Source organism: Hypomesus nipponensis, chromosome 14 (assembly GCF_054491055.1).
Source record: "Hypomesus nipponensis isolate SF chromosome 14, ASM5449105v1, whole genome shotgun sequence".
Lineage (NCBI taxonomy): Eukaryota > Metazoa > Chordata > Actinopteri > Osmeriformes > Osmeridae > Hypomesus > Hypomesus nipponensis.
Window position 1 is genome coordinate 15,005,756 of NC_140374.1, and position 20,862 is coordinate 15,026,617.

General features: G+C 48.3%; 3 protein-coding genes across 3 annotated transcripts; 2 read left to right on the forward strand and 1 right to left on the reverse strand.

The window, feature by feature from the left end:
- The first annotated feature begins 1,034 nt into the window (after positions 1-1,034).
- rag1 (recombination activating 1) lies at positions 1,035-4,924 on the forward strand. Its single transcript, XM_084671835.1, has 3 exons — positions 1,035-1,342; positions 1,429-2,561; positions 3,174-4,924. The coding sequence occupies exons 1-3, from the start codon at positions 1,047-1,049 to the stop codon at positions 4,922-4,924; spliced, it is 3,180 nt and encodes a 1,059-aa protein (XP_084527961.1). The 5' UTR covers positions 1,035-1,046.
- A 1,931-nt stretch (positions 4,925-6,855) lies between these two features.
- rag2 (recombination activating gene 2) lies at positions 6,856-8,964 on the reverse strand. Its single transcript, XM_084671980.1, has one exon. The coding sequence runs from the start codon at positions 8,714-8,716 to the stop codon at positions 7,118-7,120; it is 1,599 nt and encodes a 532-aa protein (XP_084528106.1). The 5' UTR covers positions 8,717-8,964; the 3' UTR covers positions 6,856-7,117.
- Positions 8,965-9,087: 123 nt separating this feature from the next.
- iftap (intraflagellar transport associated protein) lies at positions 9,088-17,344 on the forward strand. The gene is made up of 7 exons (XM_084673178.1): positions 9,088-9,205; positions 11,730-11,875; positions 12,004-12,164; positions 12,919-12,993; positions 13,265-13,331; positions 16,189-16,346; positions 16,569-17,344. The coding sequence occupies exons 2-7, from the start codon at positions 11,740-11,742 to the stop codon at positions 16,677-16,679; spliced, it is 708 nt and encodes a 235-aa protein (XP_084529304.1). The 5' UTR covers positions 9,088-9,205; positions 11,730-11,739; the 3' UTR covers positions 16,680-17,344.
- Positions 17,345-20,862: the final 3,518 nt, after the last annotated feature.

Here is a 20,862-nt window from a genome sequence, read left to right on the forward strand (position 1 = left end):
ACCCCCCAGGGGGCCAGACACCAGCTGAGACTGAAAAACAAGGTAAGGACCCAGCTGATACACACACACACACACACACACACAGGCTCAGCTGTTTGTCTGTGTGTAGAGTTCAGAGAGAGAGAAAGAGAGAGAGAGATCGAGAAAGACAGCTATGGGGTGAGGATGGCTGCTAGACCCAACCCTGGGAAAATACTGAGAACATTGTTCAAATGGAGACATGGACATTACCACTGTCTGCGGACTGTGGGTCTGCTACGGTAAGCATCAGCTGGGATGGCTATTGATTTATGGATTCATATGATAGATGAATCCAGTCAATATCGTCAGTGGGAAGTATTGTGCTTTGAAACAAATGCGTTCTAAAATTGAAAGAAATACAGACCTTTGTAATAGTTCACATGAAAGTTTCTTGTTTGCCTGTCCTCTTTCTTGGTCAATAACTTTGTATTATCAAACTCGAGTTTCTACCTCTCATTTTTTCTTGTACTTTAAATGCCAGTTTGTGGCTCCTTGGGGTCCAATTCAGGCTCCAGCCAAGAAAATGACTAATATAATTGATTGACAGCCTTGCAGGAATATGGGCGGCCATTTAGAAAACTTGCTGTGTCCAAGGGAACAAGACAGTGTCTCCCTGAGCGATGGGCTCGGAGACGAGAGAAATGAAGTTTTTCAGTTGTGTATCGATCCCTGAATACTTGTCTCATGCATTTTACAGAAGATCTAAATGCCACTTATGGTATAATGCAGCTTGCTGGGACCCGGCTCAGTGTTAGACTCAGTGTTGTCAGATTTCAGACGACTTTGTACATAAATTCCACGAGAACCAAGTAAAGCCATTGTGTCATGGGTTTAACTGCAGGAACACTCGGGAAACGTGTGAGGATTTGCAAGCCTTAATCCCTTCTCTGTACCCGCCTAATGTGCTTGTCTAAGAAAAGGTTTCCCAGCTTGGCAATCCATCTGTCTGACCCCTCCCTTTCTGTGGTGTGCTCTCCAGGACCAGGGCCCGCGCTCGCAACATGGGGGAGGACCCCAGACACTCCATGCCCGCTGAGCTGCATCACCCACATGCCAAGTTCTCAAACTGGAAGTTTAAGCTGTTCCGGGTTAAGTCCATGGAGAGAGCCCCCCTGCCCGGTGATGTGCAGCCTGAGACAGGGGCACTGGCTGGGGAGGTGACCCCATCAGGCCCGGGGGAGACTGTGGAAGAGGTGGTTGGTCTCCCGGGGAGTGTGATGAGCCTGTGCCTGGGGAGTAAGAGCAAGGAGAATGTAGAGGGCCCAGAGCAGAGAGTGGATCTGAAACTACAGGAGATGGACACCCACATGAACCACCTCAGGTCAGTAAATACACACAATACGTTTTACAAAACCCCAAACTTTTCGTGTGTATTGATGCATGTTTGTTCTCTCTGCCTGTGCACAGGTGTCTCTGCCGTCTGTGTGGAACAGCGCTCAGGAAAGCCAAAGGTCCGGAGCATGAGGTCCAGGGGTCTCTTGATGAGGCCAGTAGGGGGGCCTTGCGCAGAATGGGTTGCAAAGCCACCGTTTGGTCAGAGGTCATCCTCAAAGTCTTCAAAGTGGATGTGACGGGGGACTTGGAGACTGTCCACCCACTGTCCTTCTGCCACCGCTGCTGGACCGCGGCCATGAGAGGAGGAGGCTTCTGCAGCTTCTCCAGAACCCGGGTCCCAGTGTGGAGACCCCACTCCCCCCTCTGTCCCCTCTGCCACCCCAGGAAACCCTCCCTCCAGCGGAGAGGCAGGAAGAGGAGAAAGCCCCCGCGTGGAGCTCAGCGTCTCACAAAGAGGACCAAGTGGGACTTGCAGGACAGCACAGCCACAGGGGAGAAGAAGGCAGGAAAACCAGGAGCAGACCACCGCCAAGGTCCTGGTAGATGGGTAAGACCCAGCGCCCAAAAAGCCCAGTGGGTCAAAACCATCACCCACTGTCAGCAGGATCACTTCAGCACCAGGCTTCTCCCCGAGGAGCTCCCGGTGGACTTCCAGAACTCGGTCACCTGCCAGGTGTGTGACCACCTGCTCTCCGACCCCGTCCAGTCCCCCTGCAGACACCTGTTCTGCCGCGGCTGCTTCCTGAAGTACAGCCGAGTTCTGGGGGCCCACTGCCCGGCCTGCACCCTGCCCTGCTCCCCGGCTGACCTCATGACCCCCAACAAGGCCTTCCTGGCAGTGCTGCACTCTCTCCCCTTGCTCTGCCCCAGGGAGGGCTGCGGGGAGCTGGTGAGGCTGGATCTGTTCAGGGCGCACTGTTTGGCACACCAGCTGGAGGAGGAGGAGAAGGACCAGTGGCCCCCGGAGAGGAGCTCCAACAGCTACCTGGCCGTCAACAAGGGAGGGAGACCACGGCAGCACCTGTTATCCCTGACGCGCCGCGCTCAGAAGCACCGCCTGAAGGACCTGAAGACCCACGTGAAAATGTTTGCGGACAAAGAGGAGGGAGGGGACATCAAGTCCGTCTGCCTCACGCTGTTCCTGCTGGCGCTGAGGGCTGGGAACGAGCATCGCCAGGCCGACGAGCTGGAAGCCATGATGCAAGGTAACGGTTCCCTTCTTTTCAACTCTAAACGTTGTCTGATGTTACTGAAAGATCTAGCCTGAATGAAAAACTAAAATAATTAATGATGTGCACACGGCACACAAAGAATGCCAGGTGGTTTGCGCTGTATTCCATAAAGGGACAGATTTAATTAATCACCTAAAGGAGGAAAGACACAGGCCTGTCTGTCCTCCCTCTGTCAGCTTCTCTTTTTCCCAGCCCATCTCCCTCTTCACTCCCTCGCCCTTTAATGCACAATGTCAAGGACCTTTTAGGATCACAGCAACGGCACTTGCATCTGCAAATGGCAAAGAAAGCAGCCCCATCCTCTCCTCTGGGGAAACGAGAACAGCTGGTGTCTGTTTCCATCTGTAGCCAATACATCACTGTTACCCTCTCTGTCGATTCACCCTCCGTCCCTTTGTAACATTTGTAATGATGGCAAATTGAGAGTTTAAAGGTGGAACCGTTGCATACTGTATTTATCTTAAAAGTTCTTTACTTATGCTGGTGGACTGTGGAAGACAACCCAGTGGAAAATGCAATATCTCTCATTCTCTCTCCCTCTCCCCACTTTCTCATTTTCTCTACCCTGTCTTGCTCACCCCCCAGGCAGAGGTTTTGGCTTGCATCCTGCAGTTTGTCTGGCCATCCGGGTCAACACCTTCTTGAGCTGCAGCCAATACCACAAGATGTACCGCACGGTGAAGGCCACTAGTGGGCGCCAGATTTTCCAGCCACTGCACACCCTACGAAATGCAGAGAAAGAGCTCCTCCCTGGCCATCATCCCTTCGAATGGCAGCCGGCCCTCCGGAACGTTTCCCCGGCCTGTCAGGTGGGCATCATCGACGGCCTGTCAGGATGGACGGCTTCGGTGGACGACTCCCCAGCGGACACCATCTCGCGGAGGTTCCGCTACGACGTGGCTCTGGTGTCTGCTCTGAAGGACCTGGAAGAGGACATTGTCGAGGGCTTGAGGGAGCACGGCCTGGAAGACAGTTCCTGCACCTCCGGCTTCACGGTGACCATCAAGGAGTCCTGTGATGGCATGGGGGACGTCAGTGAGAAGCACGGAGGGGGGCCGGTCATTCCTGAAAAGGCCGTCCGCTTCTCCTTCACCGTCATGTCCGTCTCCGTCCTGGCCGAGGGGGAGGAGGAAGCGGTCACCGTCTTCAGAGAGCAGAAGCCCAACTCGGAGATGTCCTGCAAACCTCTCTGTCTGATGTTTGTGGACGAGTCGGACCACGAGACCCTGACGGCCATCTTGGGGCCTGTGGTGGCCGAGAGGAACGCCATGAGGAACAGCCGCCTCATCCTGGCCATGGGCGGCCTCCCTCGCTCCTTCCGCTTCCACTTCAGGGGCACAGGCTATGACGAGAAGATGGTGCGCGAAATGGAGGGCCTGGAGGCTTCAGGCTCCACCTACGTCTGCACCCTCTGCGACGCCACCAGAGCTGAGGCCTCCCAAAACATGGTGCTCCACTCTGTCACCCGCAGCCACGACGAGAACCTGGACCGCTACGAGATGTGGAGGACCAACCCCTTCTCTGAATCGGCGGACGAGCTGCGAGACAGGGTGAAAGGGGTCTCCGCCAAGCCCTTCATGGAGACCCAGCCCACATTGGACGCGCTGCACTGTGACATCGGCAACGCCACCGAGTTCTACAAGATCTTCCAGGACGAGATTGGGGAGGTGCATTGCAGGCCCAACCCGAGCAGGGAGGAGCGTCGGAGCTGGAGGGCGGCTCTGGACAAGCAGCTCAGGAAGAAGATGAAGCTGAAGCCCGTGATGAGGATGAACGGCAACTTCGCCCGGCGACTGATGACGAGGGAGGCGGTAGAGGCGGTGTGCGAGTTTGTGCCTTCGCAGCAACGGAGCGAAGCCCTCAGGGAGCTGATGAATCTCTACCTACAGATGAAGCCCGTCTGGCGCGCCACGTGCCCAGCCAAAGAGTGCCCCGACCAGCTGTGTCGCTACAGCTTCAACTCCCAGCGCTTCGCTGATCTCCTCTCTTCCACCTTCAAGTACAGGTACGACGGGAAGATCACCAACTACCTCCACAAGACTCTGGCCCATGTTCCTGAAATCATAGAGAGGGATGGCTCCATCGGGGCCTGGGCCAGTGAGGGAAACGAGTCGGGAAACAAATTGTTCAGGCGGTTCCGAAAGATGAATGCCCGCCAGTCCAAGGCATTTGAGCTTGAAGATGTGCTGAAACACCACTGGCTCTACACCTCAAAGTACCTACAGAAGTTCATGGAGGCTCACCGCAATTCTGCCAAGGCTTTTCAGGCCACCATCGACCCAGTGGAAACACAAGATGATACTGACATGTCCTTGGATGTCCCAGATTTTTTATAACACTGATATCCTGAGTGTGTACCTTTACTGACTTACTTTATTACTTGATGGGGTGTTTGCATTTTACCTGCATTGTTCAGTTATTTTAGCTGCACAGGAAAGTGGTACAATTTCTTTATGTCAGACATTGTTAGTTACTTTACTGAATTATTTGCACATTTTCATTAATCCATAATTTTTTGGGAAGGACACAAGATGCTTTTTGCCTAACACGATCCTTTCCACAATATTACTTGATTTCCCACAATGTGAACATGTCCTTAGCCATTACTTTTTATACTTGGGTTTTACACTGTATATTTTGAAGATGATGATTTAAGTGCAGATATCAGACAGTGTTGCACTGTCTTAGTCTTACCTCCTGCTGCTTTTAAAAGAGATTTGGTTTGGTCCTGGGCTTCTTGTGAAATATGGGCCAGTTTATTGTATTGCAGGGTTATGACACACTCATGAATTTATACATAGAGGTTATTTATGGAAACAGATGAAAGCATTGTAAGTCATCGCAAAGAAATTGTGTTAAAAGGCCCACATTTATGATCACTGTATTAATTTATTACCTTGGCTGAAGTAAAATGGAATCATGGAGTCTCAAATTGTCTTTGTTCCATGAGTGCCTCCTGAAAATGATGACTTTAGTGCTCTACAGTGGGGTCCCTGTGGAGCAGAGAAGATGCCAGCTGACTTTGAAACCATCTTATCTGTTGGGGTGTTGCACAGGAAAGAATTAATTATAATACCCTTCCTGTTATTATTGAATAAAGGACATTCTGGGCTTTTCTTTGATTGCATGAAGAAACGTTAAGGTCATTACTAGCCCTTTCACTCCAGGGGAAGGGGCTGGATATTTAATCGCATTTTCCCATCCCTGGGTTCTGTTTCTGTGCTGTTTTTGAAAAGCAAGCGTTTGCTTTCAGAGGGAGAATACAGGCACAAGAGGGTCTCGATGCAAACTAAATTTATTGATTTGTTTGATTGATTTAATTCTCTGTTTCACTGCCTGCAGGCCCCATATTGAGTTGTGACAGAGATGCATTTGATTAAATGTTGCGATTTGGTTGTCAAAGCTTTAACCATGTGACATGGAGTGAAAATTAAATGTATCAAATGGTTACTGTGACAGTCACACAATGGCAGTTTTACATTGTGTAAGTTTCGTTTTTTTCTTAATAAATGTAATTTCAGAAATAATGGATGATGGATGAGTTGTGAAATCTTCGAACACAGTGTCTCCGTTTGATGTTGTCAGTAGGATTTAGTCATGTTTCTATGCTACACTAAATCTCAGGGATTCAGATATATGCAAGACTGTAAGGAGTACCAGTGTATTTTTAATCATAGAAATTATAACAACAGTGAGGCAGTTTAATGTACTTTTTCTTTGCATGAATAAAACACTGTTTGTTATTGTTATAAATCGTTTTGTGGTTTATGTATAAAGCCTATGTGATTGCACACAATTATTACTCAATTGCAAAAAACTCACACTATTCAACTATGTATTATTGAAAACTACTGAAGTAAACTGAACTGTTTGATTTTATGATGTGGGAATCCTAATGAGTCTGTTCATGGTATACTGTAGTCTTTTATATTAACAATAAAACTGTTGTAAAATGTGTAATTGTTTCATTATAAGTGGTTTATGTATACTGTACAGATCTCTGATTACAGACTAACAACGATGACTGAAGTGGACATTGTTATTCCTCACACTATTCAAATGCATCTTGTATTAACTGAAAACTCATGATACTGTTGACTCATCTAATGATGTGGGGATCAAAGGTTTGTGTTCAAACATGTTCACTCAGAAGTCAATAAATAAATCTTTATGAATAATTAATTTTCTATTTGCCTCATCTTTTTGTCACAATCAAAACCGTGGTATCAAGATTTCATTTATTAAATGTTTTTTTTTTTTATCAGCATACCAATATAAACAATCACAAATTCTAGCATTCAAACTATTTTCTAAAAGGGTACACAACCATTACAGTACATGACACAAGTTTAACGTTTAACTGCATGCTAATACCCTTCACATAGATTACGCTTCTTTTTTTTTATAACACTGTAAAATATAAGATTTTCAATAAGGTTAAATTTGTTATGACAATATTGCTAATCCAATGTATTATGAACTGTGTCGACAGTAGATATGTCCAGTCCAATTTGAAGCATAATCATGAATCATTCAAACAGCCTCCTCAAGAAGCTCTTCTTGGTCGGGGTTAGAGAAATGGTTGAGGTCTTTCGATGTTGCACCTTCATTGGGGTGCGCTTCAGTGTCAGCTGCTGGCGTGGGGGGGTCGTCTCCTGCCGGGGCAGGCCTCCGTGATCCAGACAGAAGTACTTGCTGTTGCCCTGAGACAGCTTCACCAGAAGGCTCTCTGACAGCTCCATACACTGGGCATGGACCCAGTGGCCTCCTTCCCCTCTGGAGCAGTAGATCATGGCAGGCCGACAGAGCTCCGTGGAGTAGTAGGGCTCCCAAGTGTTGGGGTCCACCTGGCAGCCCACACAACATTTGATCCAATAGCCGGTCTGGGACTCGTCCTCTTCGTCCTCCTCGTTGTAAGTGTCTCCCTCTCCTTCACTGCTGTCCTCCAGCTCGTGGGGCTCGCGGCCAAAGTACAGTTCCTCCGAGTCCTCGAGTGGAGCAGAGTCCTCAAAATCTGTGGACTCCTGACTGCAGGCCTGCGTCCCGCCCTCCTCCTCTCCCACCCCGTCTTTCTGAAAGCGCACTTGGTAGAAGTAATGGGCTTCTGGTAAGGACGGCCTGCCCTCTGACGGGACTCCAATGAGGACGGTCCCCTCACCGAGACTGCCACCAAACCAGGTGCGGCTGTGGCTGATGTCCGCGGTCCACTGGGGGGAATCTCTGGGTTCGATGTGGATACCTGTGTCACAAAGAACCACACTGTTGCATTCCATCCTCTTCTGGGTCTCTGACTGATATCCACCAAGTATGATGTACTCATGTGAGGGGCTGACACGGTTGACGATGGCGCTGGTAATGGATATGCCAGTGTCCAGGGCCTGGCAAGAAAGAAGGGGGCTGCCCTGGAGAAGCTCGACCCGCAGGCGGAAGAGCCGAGGTGGGCGGGAGTTGGAAGAGAGGGTGTGACCTCCCAGAAAGTAGACACAGTCCTCCCTGGACAGAGCCAGGTGAAAGGATTGGCCGTCACCGAGCTCAGGTAAGTCGTGGGCGGAGCAGCAGCCGAACTCCAGGTCGATGACAAACACCTGAGGGGAGCAGTCCACTACGCTGTTCCAGTTCTCCGAGGTCCGCTCCCCTGCGGGCATGTAGGATCGGCCACCAAACAGAACACAGGCCTTCTTTCCTCGGCTGTGCACCATGCTGAGGGTATGGCCGTACCGCGGCCCTGGGGTTTCCCCCACTAGTACTTTCTCCTGGCAGCGCAGGGTCACCTTGCGGTTGCAGCCGCGGCTGTCCAAGGTCAACAGGTAGAGGCTGGCTGAGATTTCATTGTTTGGGGTGCGGCCCCCATGGACGAGGTATCCCTCTGCATCTCCGTCATGGGGCTCGAGGCGCGTTATGGCAGGACAGCGCAGAGGAGGGAGGTAGCAGGAGTCGTTGGAGAAGGAGATGGCTCGGAGCTTTAGTTCTCCGGACTTCAGTCGAACCCCAAACACACCAGTCGGACATGAGCGCTTGGGCCAGCCTTTCTGACCAAACAGGAACACTTCTCCATCCAGCTGGAGCAGCGAGCAACCTGGCTGAAGAAGGCTTGCACAGTTCACTGCAGTCAGAGTTTGCAGGGACATGCTACTAGTCACGCAGGTGTCCCTGTGAAAGAAAACAAACAGAAGGATGTCTGTCAGCTGCTGTTACTTGTTTGTTCGTTTTTGTGTCAGCTGGTGTATGTTTTGATCTGAAGGTATTCCATGTCCATGTTACTTCCTGGTTAACATTGAATATAAGACAGACCACTGTACTACAGCACATTAATTAAATTATTATGATTAGTTTACTTTATTATAACTGAGTTAAATGACCAAAAAATGTGTATTTACAAACGGTTGAGGTGGGAACGGTTAAAATAACGTTCGTTTCGAGCATAGAATTATGAGACACTTTCACGCAGAGCGGAATGTAGTTTTTTTCCAGTCTCTTTCCACCATCATTCGTGGTTAAAAAACACATTTCCCAACAGACATTGTACAACGTCGTTGCTTGGTTTCAAAAAAATTGCGAAGACATGGGTATATAGCTTGTAGCTAGTAATCTACCTTTTGTAATTGGAATATTTCAAGGTAATCAGCTATTTAACTTCATAAAACTCACTAAAAACGTTATAACTCCTGTTGATGGGGTTTTTAGATTTGTAGCATTATATGGTAATGTATGACAATCCGTAGCTTGATACAGTGCCACTAAACTTATTTGACTAGTTAGTTGCTTACGAGTAGTAATGCCAAACATTAGCAAGTGATGTTAGGGGTAAACCTTGTCTCGTATATCTCCCATCAATGAGCTCTAGCTAACTAACTTCAGTAGCTAGTGCTAGCGACATTATAATAACCACATATTACTCAAACTAGCTAATACCCTGCTTACATTATAGTAGCGCTCTCAATTTGATGCGTGTCTGCCACTGTACTGTACAGTCTAGTAGCTGGCCATCTATTTGACAGTGGACAATGATGGAGTTGTTAGACCTCCTCCTATGACAAATCAGAATCTCAGGTTATCTTACCAGTTCAAGTAGTTGCAGCTTGTCTGCAGTTTGGGAGTTTAGGAGTTTTGGAGTGCTATGCCCAGATCCCGCAATTTCAATGAGCTAACTTTTTTACTTTCTAACTCAGCTAGCAAACTCACCGTCTGCAGGCAGTTTGTGAAGCATCGTTAACTCAAATGAGTTTCAAATCTTGAGGTTAACTGTCTGTGACCGCTGGAGACTAGCAGGTGTGGTGCCTCAACAGTGTTTTAACTCAGGGTGCTGAAAACAATATTCATTCGGTACAGTGTTGCAGAGGTGAAATTGTTTTAAAGCAATTGTTTGTTTTGAAGCAAATGTGTTTCCTTTTTTTATTGCCCATCTCGGGCCATTTTGAACTGAATGCTCCCCTGTGTCCAGATTGTATATCAATTTAGTTTATTGTAATTGTCTAATGGAAACTCACAGCCATAGATGGTAGTATCACAATTCAGTTAGTATAAAAGCTGGTCAGAGATTTCTTGGCTATTGGCAAACGTCTCCAACAGTAAATTAATATGGGTTCCATAAGAAGTGCCTCCTTGTTTTAAAATCCAGGTTTGTTATGTATTGCCTAGACTACAAAACCATAAACTGGATGAAACCATGAAACTAATTTTCTCCTTAGTAAACATCTTGGCCTTCCCTTCCCTTTCAAACAATCCTATAGACTAGTGTGCATGTGAAGGCTTTGGAATTGTAATTCATGCCCTTACAGTACACTGAATCTGATGCATGACTCACATTAAGTGTTTTTTTAAGAGTGGAATAGAATACAAGTGAAGATTTATAAAGTGGCATATTTTACTTCCTACTCTAGCTTGAATTTCCCATATCCTGAAATTGTATGACTTAGGCTAAGCTACTGACTGACTGACACACACACACGCACGCACGCACGCACACACACACACACACACACACACACACACACACACACACACACACACACACACTCACACACAACACACAGAGCTCAAAGCAGATGTCTGGGTCTCATTAGCATAATGTTTTTGTGTTTTCTGAGGGGGCCGTAAGAGAACTCGAGGAGTGTGCAAAACAAAGGCTGCAACCACAATTGCCTGGAAGAACGTTTGAGCTTGAAAACACAAACAGCAGAGCACCTGTGTGAACTGGAGCTGCCAGCGTTGTCAGGGGAGGGGGAGCAGAACACAACAGAACAGAGGCTTCAACACCAGAGAGGAAATAAAGCATTCCTCTATCATAACTGAATAGGCTATGTGGATTTTTTTTCCTCTTCCAGGGGTTGATATATATTACATCCAAATAGGCAGTCGTTCAGCTCTAAATCCCCCCACGGCCCCAACTCAACCCTGCTCAGTTTTCTCAAGGCAGCAGCAGCAGCAGCAGCAGCACAAGGCACTGTTGGAGGTGCTTACTGCTGTGGATGGGTGACCGAGACAGGGCTGCTGCGAGTGGGAGGCTCAGCGGTGTGCCTGGGACTTCGGGACATGCAAGCATTTCTGCATAATTGATACAACAGAGTAATTAGAGTCTTCCATAGCACCTGTTTCAGTCTCCTGTACAGTTCTTCACTTGCAGAGTCTGTGCCCTGCAGTTCAGTTCTTGACGGATGGTGGGGGTGACAGCTCTGATGTCCTGACCATCCCGCCACCGCTGTGTTTATCACTCTTTAATATTACCTTAATCGCTCCCCTGTAGAGATGGCACTGGACTGCCAGCAGGGTCATTTCAACTCAGTGCCTGGCTAATATGGCCGTAGCACTGTACCTATCATCTTGTCACAAGTGATCTGAAAAACAGCTGCTTAGCTCACCTAATATGATGCTTTCCGGGTGATATCTCTCCTTTGCTCTGTTAGTGCCCTCTCGGCTCTGTCCTCTCACCCTTTAGCTAAAGCAGGGGCCTGGGTTTGAATCCATCACTCTCTCTTGGTGTTCTATCAATAAATAAAGATGAAAAAAGGCAACCAAAAATGCATTGCTCTCATTCCCTTCTCTCATTCCCTTGTCTGTCTGTCTGTCTGTCTGTCTCTCTCTCGCTCGCTCTCGCTCGCTCTCGCTCGCTCTCGCTCTCTCTCTTTGTTAAATTCTGTCCAGGTGTGGCAGCATGCTAGGGGTGGACAGCGGCTCAAGTGCCCTGGCCTCTGATGACCAGATGGTGGCGAAAGCCCTGGAGCATTTCTGCAGTGCCTCAGAGCAGTCCTACCACCAGTTCTTGGCCTCCTTCACACACCTGTCCACAGGTCCGTCACCCTAGGCCACAGGTGGTGCAGATCACGTCTCGACACCACAAGGACAACATCTCCTATGACTCATTTCCTCCACTCCTCTCTCCTCCTCCCCTCTCCTATGACTTCCTCTCCCGTCACAGGGAGTGGATCCGGAGAGGCGTCCTCCGGCGTCCCCCAGCACCCAGCGGAGACATCAGTGCGGCGCAGCAGAGGCAGGGGGGGACACGGAGCAGCAGACGCAGCAGAGGGGGAGGGCCGCTTGAGAGAGCGTGACTGTGTCCTGCCCGCCGACCAGGAGGAGGTAAGGGCTTTGTGGATCTCTGTCGGTCCGGTCTGCCAGTTGGACCAGGGCAGGCTTTTAAGAGTGAGGACCTCCCCTGCGGGCTCAATCAGACTGAGAGCTCCAGTTTATGGCCCTCTCCAGGCCATCCGTTCGAGCTGCCTTCCCCCCCTGCTGCCATGGTTTATCCCTCCTCCCCTCCTCCCTTTCTTTTCAGTGTTTTTCCATTTTCTTAAACCAAATGAGTGGATTGTTTCAGCACGAGGAAGGTTCACTTCAGACGTGTACACCGGAGCATGAACAGTGCTTAGGACTTCAGGCTTTGCCAGTTATTGATTTAGCCATGATTCTGATTAGAGGCTGTGTGCTGTAATCAATACCATACATCAGTGAACTGTGCAGTGAAACTGAGGATCTGGGATAGGATCCCGTATTTGGTTTCCAATTAATCCTCCCTTTGATTATTTCGAAGATTAAAAGGCTGTTGAGTGTGCACCAGGATCCTTTAGCTTGGGTGGTCCTCTGCTTTACCCACGAGAGGCACTCAACTGTCCAAACACGCCAGGCCAGCCCGTGTAACGGCTCGGACCAATCGACAGGCTAAATCATCATGATTGAATTTTATAGCCTACTACTGCGGTGTCACAAGTGGAGGGGAAGATCATAATGACAGCCATTTTGCAGAGTGCACCAATCATGGTACTGTGCACTATGGATGTCCCGCAGTCAGAGCCATGTAAGGTCATTTGTCATGTACAGTGTGTTGTGGTTCCAGATGGTGCTGGGCAGGGGAGTGGTGGTGGGGATCTGGGGAAATATAGACTGCTGTCCACCAGGCACCACTCCGAAGGTGAGTCTTGCGCAATATCCAAATCAAACGATACACCTTTGTTATCCATCTCTGGAAATGTGCCTTTTGTTTCTCAGATTAGATTTTAAACATAGCAAAACTCCTAACACAGAATCATGTTATGAATCGCAGTACGATCTGATCAGCTACAGTACTTGATAGACTAAGTATTGTGGCTGCACAACTTAGGCCCTCAGATAAATGGTTCTTGAAACATGCTCAAGGATCTAGTAATAGAATAGGAGCATTTTATTGTTGTTTTTTTCTGTAGTTGGATAACTACCTGGCGTTTGGGGATGCATGTGAAGACATGGAGGGAGAGGACAATATAACTCCAGGTACACCATTCTCTTCTTTCATCTCAACCTTTCCTGCTCCACAGATTGCTCATCTGTGTTTTCAGACCAGCGTTCCAGAAGGCTGTTTCGTGTTCCATAAGTGGCATTCTTATTATCTTGGAAGAAATACGTTTTTAATTGCAAACGTGCATCATCATTAATATCAATTTACCCCTAATCTTTCCTGATGAAGGGAAAATTTGAAAGTTAGCGGTTTACCGTGCAGTATTGATATGAATACAATGCTATTTCACGCAGTCCGATTCTGCTAATCAAAGCTTCTTTGATAGTGAATTACAAAGTTCTTGCATTCTTTGACAAAGAATGGGGGAAAAACTTGAAGCAACTTTCTTTTGTTAATCTATGTAAGGTGCTAACCTTAAAGCTAACTCAGTAAGCTTACAGGAGGCGTTTAAGGGTTCACCTTACGTTTAATAGGATTGAGTTAATATTATGTGCATATAATTTCTGTGATTAGTGTAGTCATTCTCATCAGTTTAAACACATTAGCTATGTTTTGCATTCGGAACGCATGCAAATAGGGGTACCCTCCTGTTATTAGTGTAAAGGGCATCATCTCTCTCTTCCATTTCTGCAGTATCAGTCCTCTTTGAACCCAGAGGGTACAATGCCACCACATCTCCATATCCCTGCATCATGGCTTGACCCAAACCTCCTACGGTCTTTGTTGGCTCACTTTAATAGCAAGCAGGACTTTTGACATGCTCGTGTGGGAAGTGTGTGTGTTATTGTGTCAACGTGCCCACCCCAACGCATGCTTACAGTGCGATCGCGATCATGATCGCGCTGCTTGATTACGACCCAGGCCTGACGTGTGTTTGTCCTGCTACGGTCCCGGTGAGGAAAGTAGATGACGATGAAGGTTGAACAGAGGGAAGGGGGGGTTGGAGGGGCGGGGCTTGCTGGCGGCCCGTGCCAAACGATTTAAAAGTGATGGGGCGTCGTACTCGTGCCTCTTGCCCCCCCGGAGGTGCTGACGAACTGAAACGGCTGACGGTGAACTCCCAACCTAATTAGCATGTGTGTAATTATGAATGTGCTGCGGTGGGCGTAAAGTCAGGCTGGGGGACGAGAGCGTTCTGGAGACGGGAGGCTACTTTCCTTCTGACACTGAGCAGCCTGTAATTGCCTCTGCCGCAGGATCGATGAGCGCTCGGCATTTGGCATCCAGATGAGCCTGACCATCTCATCTGGGCTGATGCTGGGGAAGGGCAGAGTATTCTACTGTATACTTTCATCTGGCTCCGAAGGAGCATTCGAGTTGCACATCTAGAGATGTACTCGTTTGGCTTCCTTGGAGTTCTGTATCGCCCCTTGAAGGAGGCAAGGTTTCAGATGTTTAGCCGTTATTCGCAAATGGCGCTGAATCAGATTTGACCCTTGGATTTTGTGTTCTGCGTTTAGAACGATGCCCTCCCCCCCCCCCCCCCCACCACCACCAGCCTGCAGGGGCTCCCTCCTCCAACCCACCCCCCCTGCCTCCCCTGGCTGTGGCTCTCACAGCCAGAGTCATTAGCTGTTTAATTAAGATCAACTTCACCCCCGCCGCTGCCAAACCCGCTGCGGAGGGGCCTCGCAGACAGAACGGGGGGGCGGGAGGGGGAGGGGGGGGGGTGGAGTGTCAATCTTGAACGCTCGCTGCTCTTTTCAAAAGGACTTCAAATTCCGTTTGTAGGAACGCGCGGGGAGAGACCGCATGGCCCGTCTCTGACAGTCGTCGCGGGCGCTGTCCTTTCAGCTGGCGCCACGTGCTCCCTGCCGCCCTGAGGTTTCGGTCGGGGCTCCCGTTATCAGGAGTGTGTGTTTGGGGCCTGCTGTTTCCTCCTCCCACTCTCCCTCCTGTCTGTCTTATCAGCCCAGGGGCTCTGGGAGCTTTGGCAGTGGAGAGGTGATTACAGCCCACCGAGGCCTTTTCATGTCGATTAGATGCAGGCAGGCCCCCGTGACACCTTTCAGATGCCTGCCATCTCCCTATCCCTCAGTGCACGTGTGCGATCCTCTCCCGGAGTCGGCTCTCTGTCCTCTGTCTCTGCCGTATGCTGCGATAGCACTGTTTCAAACAGGCCACCACGCAGTGTTCGACAATCCTCGGAAACACGCGTTTAGATAGCGATCTGTCCGAGAGAAGGTGACAAGGAGAATCCGGCGGTTTGCGCCGTGTGCGAGCGCTGATTGGCTTTGTTGCAGCCCGAACTATCGAGGGAAGGCATTCACGAATAGGGAATGCAAATGCTGCGTTGGTTTTGCAGCCAGAAGAGCCTATTGGTTGAGCTGCAGAGCCCGTGACAGTTAACACGCGGTTTCCTAGGTTACAATCTGGTGTCCCATGAGGTGAGAGGTTGAGGGGGTGAAGTGATTATGCGTGTAACGATCATTACCATGCCCGATTTCCTGGTGATACAATTCAATTAGGCTGACGAGCAGTTCTTTTAGATCTACTAGAGCCTGATTTTTAATTGAACGACGAGTCAGTTCTCATTCTCTGTAATGTGATTGTCACACTCCTGAATTGTGCTTGAGGATCACACAAAACAAAGCCACTGAGATAATAATTTGCAGCCTAATGCTGTACTTACCCCTAATCTACGGCAATACAGAGGTTGAGCAGTGCAGGAGAAAGACTGCCGTTTCAAATTCCAATCAACCCTTGCCGCATCCCATAGCTCTTGTTTTGTAGCTCGTAGCTCTTGTTTCGTCAACCAACCAAGGCGCTGTGGTCCTGCCTCCTGTGCTGTTGTCTCAGGTGCACATCTGTGGCGAACTAGAACAAAGAACGAAAGTTGCTTGTTGGGATTCTTGAAGGGATTGACCTCTACGTGTGTCACCTCTCTCCCAGGAGACGCTCTCCTTCCTGGGGAGGCGGAGGAAGAGGTGCCAGCCTACCTGCCCTCCTTCTGTCACCACACCCAGTTGGAACTCACCTCCATGGTCGGGGGTCGGAGAGCACAGGCCCGTGGACCAGCCCAGGAACAGAAGGCCACGCCAGAGGAGCAGGTCAGACACGGTCACCCGGCTTCCAGGACGACCTGTAGAAATGTGTCCTCCTCGTGTGCTTCTATTTACAGCCCAGGAAGTGAGAGAATATCTGCCATTGGTTGTTTCCATTGTGACCGCCAACGCGCAGGATTCTGCCTAGTTGTCATGTTGATGGATCTGTGATATGGCTGTTTGAATGTCTGAACAGTTTGCTGTGTTCATGTTGTGTTTCCTCGGCAGGGTAAGAGTGAGGAGGTCTCGCCATTCAGCTTAGATGAAGATTTTGACTACGACCACATCATACTTTCCTGTAAACATTCCTCAATAAAGACCAGCGCTGGGCCTTTGTGAGGGTAAACATTGAGCACGGCATCATAAAGAGTCAGACATTATTCACAATGGCCCTACAACGCTAGACTAATGAAAGCTGTTGCTGGACTGCTAGAAACGGTCATTGAAGGTGACACAATGGAGCGAGGGAGGCCTGTTGAGCGCAACCTGGCAGTGCTGTTTGTGTGTGTGTGTGTGTGTGTGTGTGTTTGTGTGTATTTGTGTGTAAACGCATGTACCCCACTGGGTAAACACCGTGCACTGTAATTAATTTCATGTTGCTACTGTTGGTGCCTAACTGTGATTTTTCACTAGAACAAAGTGCTCTGGAAGAGTTTTTCGAGCAGACCTAGAAAACATAACAGGGGAGAGGAAATGTTCCAGCTAACCTACTTCGATGGTGTGTGTCTTTTGTGTTGTGACATTGGAAGTGAATTTAGCATTTTGTCCTTTCCATTTTCCATTTGAATCTTAAATGGCCCTTCTAATTTGTTTTGCCCCACATTTGTGTGTTTTAGACAGACATAGAGATAGGAGACAATGGAGTGAATGATTGTGTTGATGGGAATTGCAGAGCAAGATGGTTTTGACAGGGGTTGGTAAAAGTTTATGGGGCATAAAATCCAAACAGTTCTTCCCACACGACTGTTGGTTCACTTTAAAACATTAAAAGACGTTTGCCTGTTTGCCTGTGCCTACTCAGTTTGAAATGATGCATATTTAATGCTCCCTCCTGTCACCTCCAATTTAATTGGTGGGTGGCAGGGTTGGAACAAGACCAAAAAGGACAAGACCTTTTCACAGTTATGTGTTAGAACTTTCAGAGCAGCATAACTACAGTGAAAGACATTTCCTTGAGCTGGCACTTATAGTACCGCATGCAGTACTCACCAATGTGTGTTATTATCAATCCATTACCGTTTGTCTGTGTAGCTCAAAGTATACAGTATGCATTTTATGATTTTGCTCACTTCATACTCTGATTGGAGTTTCATTATACATGCAATTGTGTGCGTGGTTCAATGTTTTTTTTTTTCTCACCATACCAGTACAATGACATGGTTAGATTGAGAATTGCCTTGCTCTGTTATCTATTGTAGTAGTCTGAACTAGACTGATTTGAAAAGTGTGTTGGTGACAGAGAGAAACATGCAGACAATCAGATACGCATGTTCACACGCGAGGACCCCACCATCCAGCAGTTGCGGTGGCCGTACCAGGATCTTGATTGGAGGATACATGGTGGAGGCAGCCCCCTCCCCCAACGCACACACACCCATACACACACACACACACACACACACCACAATCCTTCAGTTGCTGTTGCCATACCAGGATTTCGATTGGAGGATAGATAAGGAGACAGTATAGGTAACCCCCCCCCCACACACACACACACACATACACACACACACATACAAACACACACACAAACAAACACACAGGTGCACATTTAGTAGAACACCAACGGTATCCCCGCCAGTTTAGGGCCTCACTTACTTGTCTCGCCCAGCTGTGCATGGTGCACCCTGTGATCCACAAACAGTGATGTTCACTCTCGTTCTCTTCCCCCTGTTTTCTAGTTTCCTACTTGGGGAAGTCACAATTCTCACCTTTTCACATATGGAAATAGAATAGAAAAATTGAATATACTAACACAAATATATCCTCTGATGATTCACCATAAATTTAAAATGGGTTTTCTTTGTAAAAAATGTTTTGGCTTACACCATAGTTGAATAAATGAATATGTTATTTCTGGCTGCAGTATTAGAAACTATTTGCATCTAATCAGATAGAAAAAACATTAAACTGATCCTGGGCTTTTTGGGGGGCTTGGCCGGATCACTGCTTGTTGCATTAGGCAGGAACAAGTTCTGACAGGTTCTAGGGGGTTCTTTTTGTATTGTTCAAGCACAGGTGCGAAGGTTCCTGAATGTGGGGGGTTATATGTGTTTTGGTGCGATACATGTATTCCTTTCACTATGATAAGTAGAGAGCATAATTAGGCTAGCCAGTATTGTGTGAATTCAGTGAAATGTGTAAATAGGATATGGATTTATTTGCATGACCATCCTTAAGTGATGGGAGTCCACCAAACGGGGTCCCAGCCAAGTGGTCATCTGTAGATGTCATCTGTAGATGCATCTGTAGGGCCTCATTTCGCATTTACCAGTGAAGACAAAGATGGGTCGTTGCAGGCACTGCAAAAAATGATTTATTAATAATGCAATATATTTTTTATTTATTAAAGAACTGTCTTTGGCATCTTCATGGCAAATGTAAGAAGAAATTCTATTTTTAAAATACAATTTGATAAATAAATGACTGTTTATGACTTGTGTGGTTATTATTCATGGTATGTACTGTTAAGGGAATAAATAAGCAATCCACACTGCAAATGAACCCGTGGGTCTGGATATTTGTTCAGACAATATGAGCACTAATACCAACGTTCTGCTCTTAGCTCAGGCCAACATTGCAATATGAAATATTCACATAACGTTCAGCAGCTGGGGGCCACCTGGAGTTATGTGGGGTGACCCCCCACCCGCAACCCCATTCTTGCTGTATGGAGGGGGGCCCTTGGAGGTGTAACCTAGAGGAGCTGGCACCGTGGATTCAGGTTTGGTAACTCTGCTACACCTCCACGCTGTTACTTATTGATCAGGTTGTTTGAATCGTTCTCAAGATAATGAAGGTTATGTTGAAAAAGGAGACAGATCAAGCTGTTCTTCTGGGACTCTTCTGTTCAAGAATTTTCTTTCGGAAGCTGCTGCCAGATGAAGCAGAGATGAGAGCGTTCTTGAGATCCTCTGTAGGGCCTGCTGCAGAGCAGAAAGCCAAGGAAACTCTTTGAATATTCATCTCATCTGTAATGCACTTGCTGGGGACGTTTTATCCTGGCCCATTTAAGATGGAGATTAAGGAAATGGAAGCCATAAATGTTTTATTATTTTGCCCTTGCCTAATATGTTTCTATGAACTGCGCGCTCCTTGTAGTATATTTTGTGAGGTTGGTTGGCTCTGGTGTTGGAGAAGGGGAGGCGGTGGGGGAGGTTGCGAGGAGAAAATGGTGTCTCATTCCTCCTGAGGGTGTCACTGTTGTCTCATCGCTGACAGAGAGGCTTCCTCAGAGCTCTGCTGGGACCGGTGGGCTCAGCCCTGACCACATCTGCAATACACGACAACACCCAACGACACACAACACATAGATGTAGACAAACACACCACGATGCAAGGTGCCAGCGAGAGCTCTTTGATTTGATTTCGATTTGATTGCACTGGTTGTTAATGCAGCAAGATGGACCATCAGTGAAATGGTTACAGGTTACACTGCAAGCTACTATGTGAACAGCCTGAGGAAGTATAAGTTCCAAACATCTTGACACCTCGGTCGTCAATGTTTTGCTTCATCAAATGGCGATGCCGCACCATCATGTTGACCTTCCTGGTTGCCGATGTCATTCCCCTGGGAGATGAATGGACCGAGGCGGGTCAGAACAGCGGCCACATCTCCCAGCTTGTTATGATATTCACGTCGACATGAGTTAACAGTATCTATGTGTTATTGGATTTCCTGTGCCTGGGCCTTTGGTTGCCACACAGCCTCCCCCTGCGCGTGCCCTCAGCCGTGAGGCAGGGAGATTTACACAGACATCCAATGATGTGGCAATAAAAACAAATTATAATAAGGTATCACGCCAGCCGGAGAGAGGACGGAGGTGAGGGATGGAGAGGGAACAGAGGGAAAGAGAGTGAGGGGCAGGAGGGGAGGGAGGTGGAGGGGGGGAGGGAGGTGGAGAGACGGAGGTGAGAGAGAGACAGGTTGGCATGGAGGTGGAGAGAGGGAGGGCTGGGGGGGGAGCACGAGAGTGGGGCGGAGGTGAGGGAGAGAGAGGAAGGTACGCAGGGAGCATGAGTGAGGGATGAAGGTGAGACGAGGGAGAGAGAGAGGGAGGGAGAGAGGGATGAATGGAGGGAGGGAGAGACGCAGTGGTGATGGGGGAGGGAGTGAAATGGATTGAGAAAGGACTGTTGATCTCTGTAGTGCTAATTCTCTACCCTCCATCGCTCCACGGCAAGCAATCACCTTGCCAAAGCCCAGGATTGCACCTCCTCTGAGGGCTTGCCTTGGCCCCCAGACAGAACTGCTCTCTGGATGAGGCCGGATCAGACAGACTTACAAAGACAAACAGGCAGC

What these genes read in the sequence shown, in the direction of transcription:
- rag1 (XM_084671835.1), top strand. Translation starts at nt 1,047, where the DNA reads ATGCCCGCTGAGCTGCATCACCCACATGCCAAGTTCTCAAACTGGAAG. An exon ending in ACCCACATGAACCACCTCAG is followed by an intron (nt 1,343 to 1,428) that starts GTCAGTAAATAC and finishes GCCTGTGCACAG; the next exon opens with GTGTCTCTGCCGTCTGTGTG. An exon ending in GCTGGAAGCCATGATGCAAG is followed by an intron (nt 2,562 to 3,173) that starts GTAACGGTTCCC and finishes CTCACCCCCCAG; the next exon opens with GCAGAGGTTTTGGCTTGCAT.
- rag2 (XM_084671980.1), bottom strand. Translation starts at nt 8,716, where the DNA reads ATGTCCCTGCAAACTCTGACTGCAGTGAACTGTGCAAGCCTTCTTCAG.
- iftap (XM_084673178.1), top strand. Translation starts at nt 11,740, where the DNA reads ATGCTAGGGGTGGACAGCGGCTCAAGTGCCCTGGCCTCTGATGACCAG. An exon ending in CTTCACACACCTGTCCACAG is followed by an intron (nt 11,876 to 12,003) that starts GTCCGTCACCCT and finishes CTCCCGTCACAG; the next exon opens with GGAGTGGATCCGGAGAGGCG. An exon ending in AGGCCACGCCAGAGGAGCAG is followed by an intron (nt 16,347 to 16,568) that starts GTCAGACACGGT and finishes TTTCCTCGGCAG; the next exon opens with GGTAAGAGTGAGGAGGTCTC.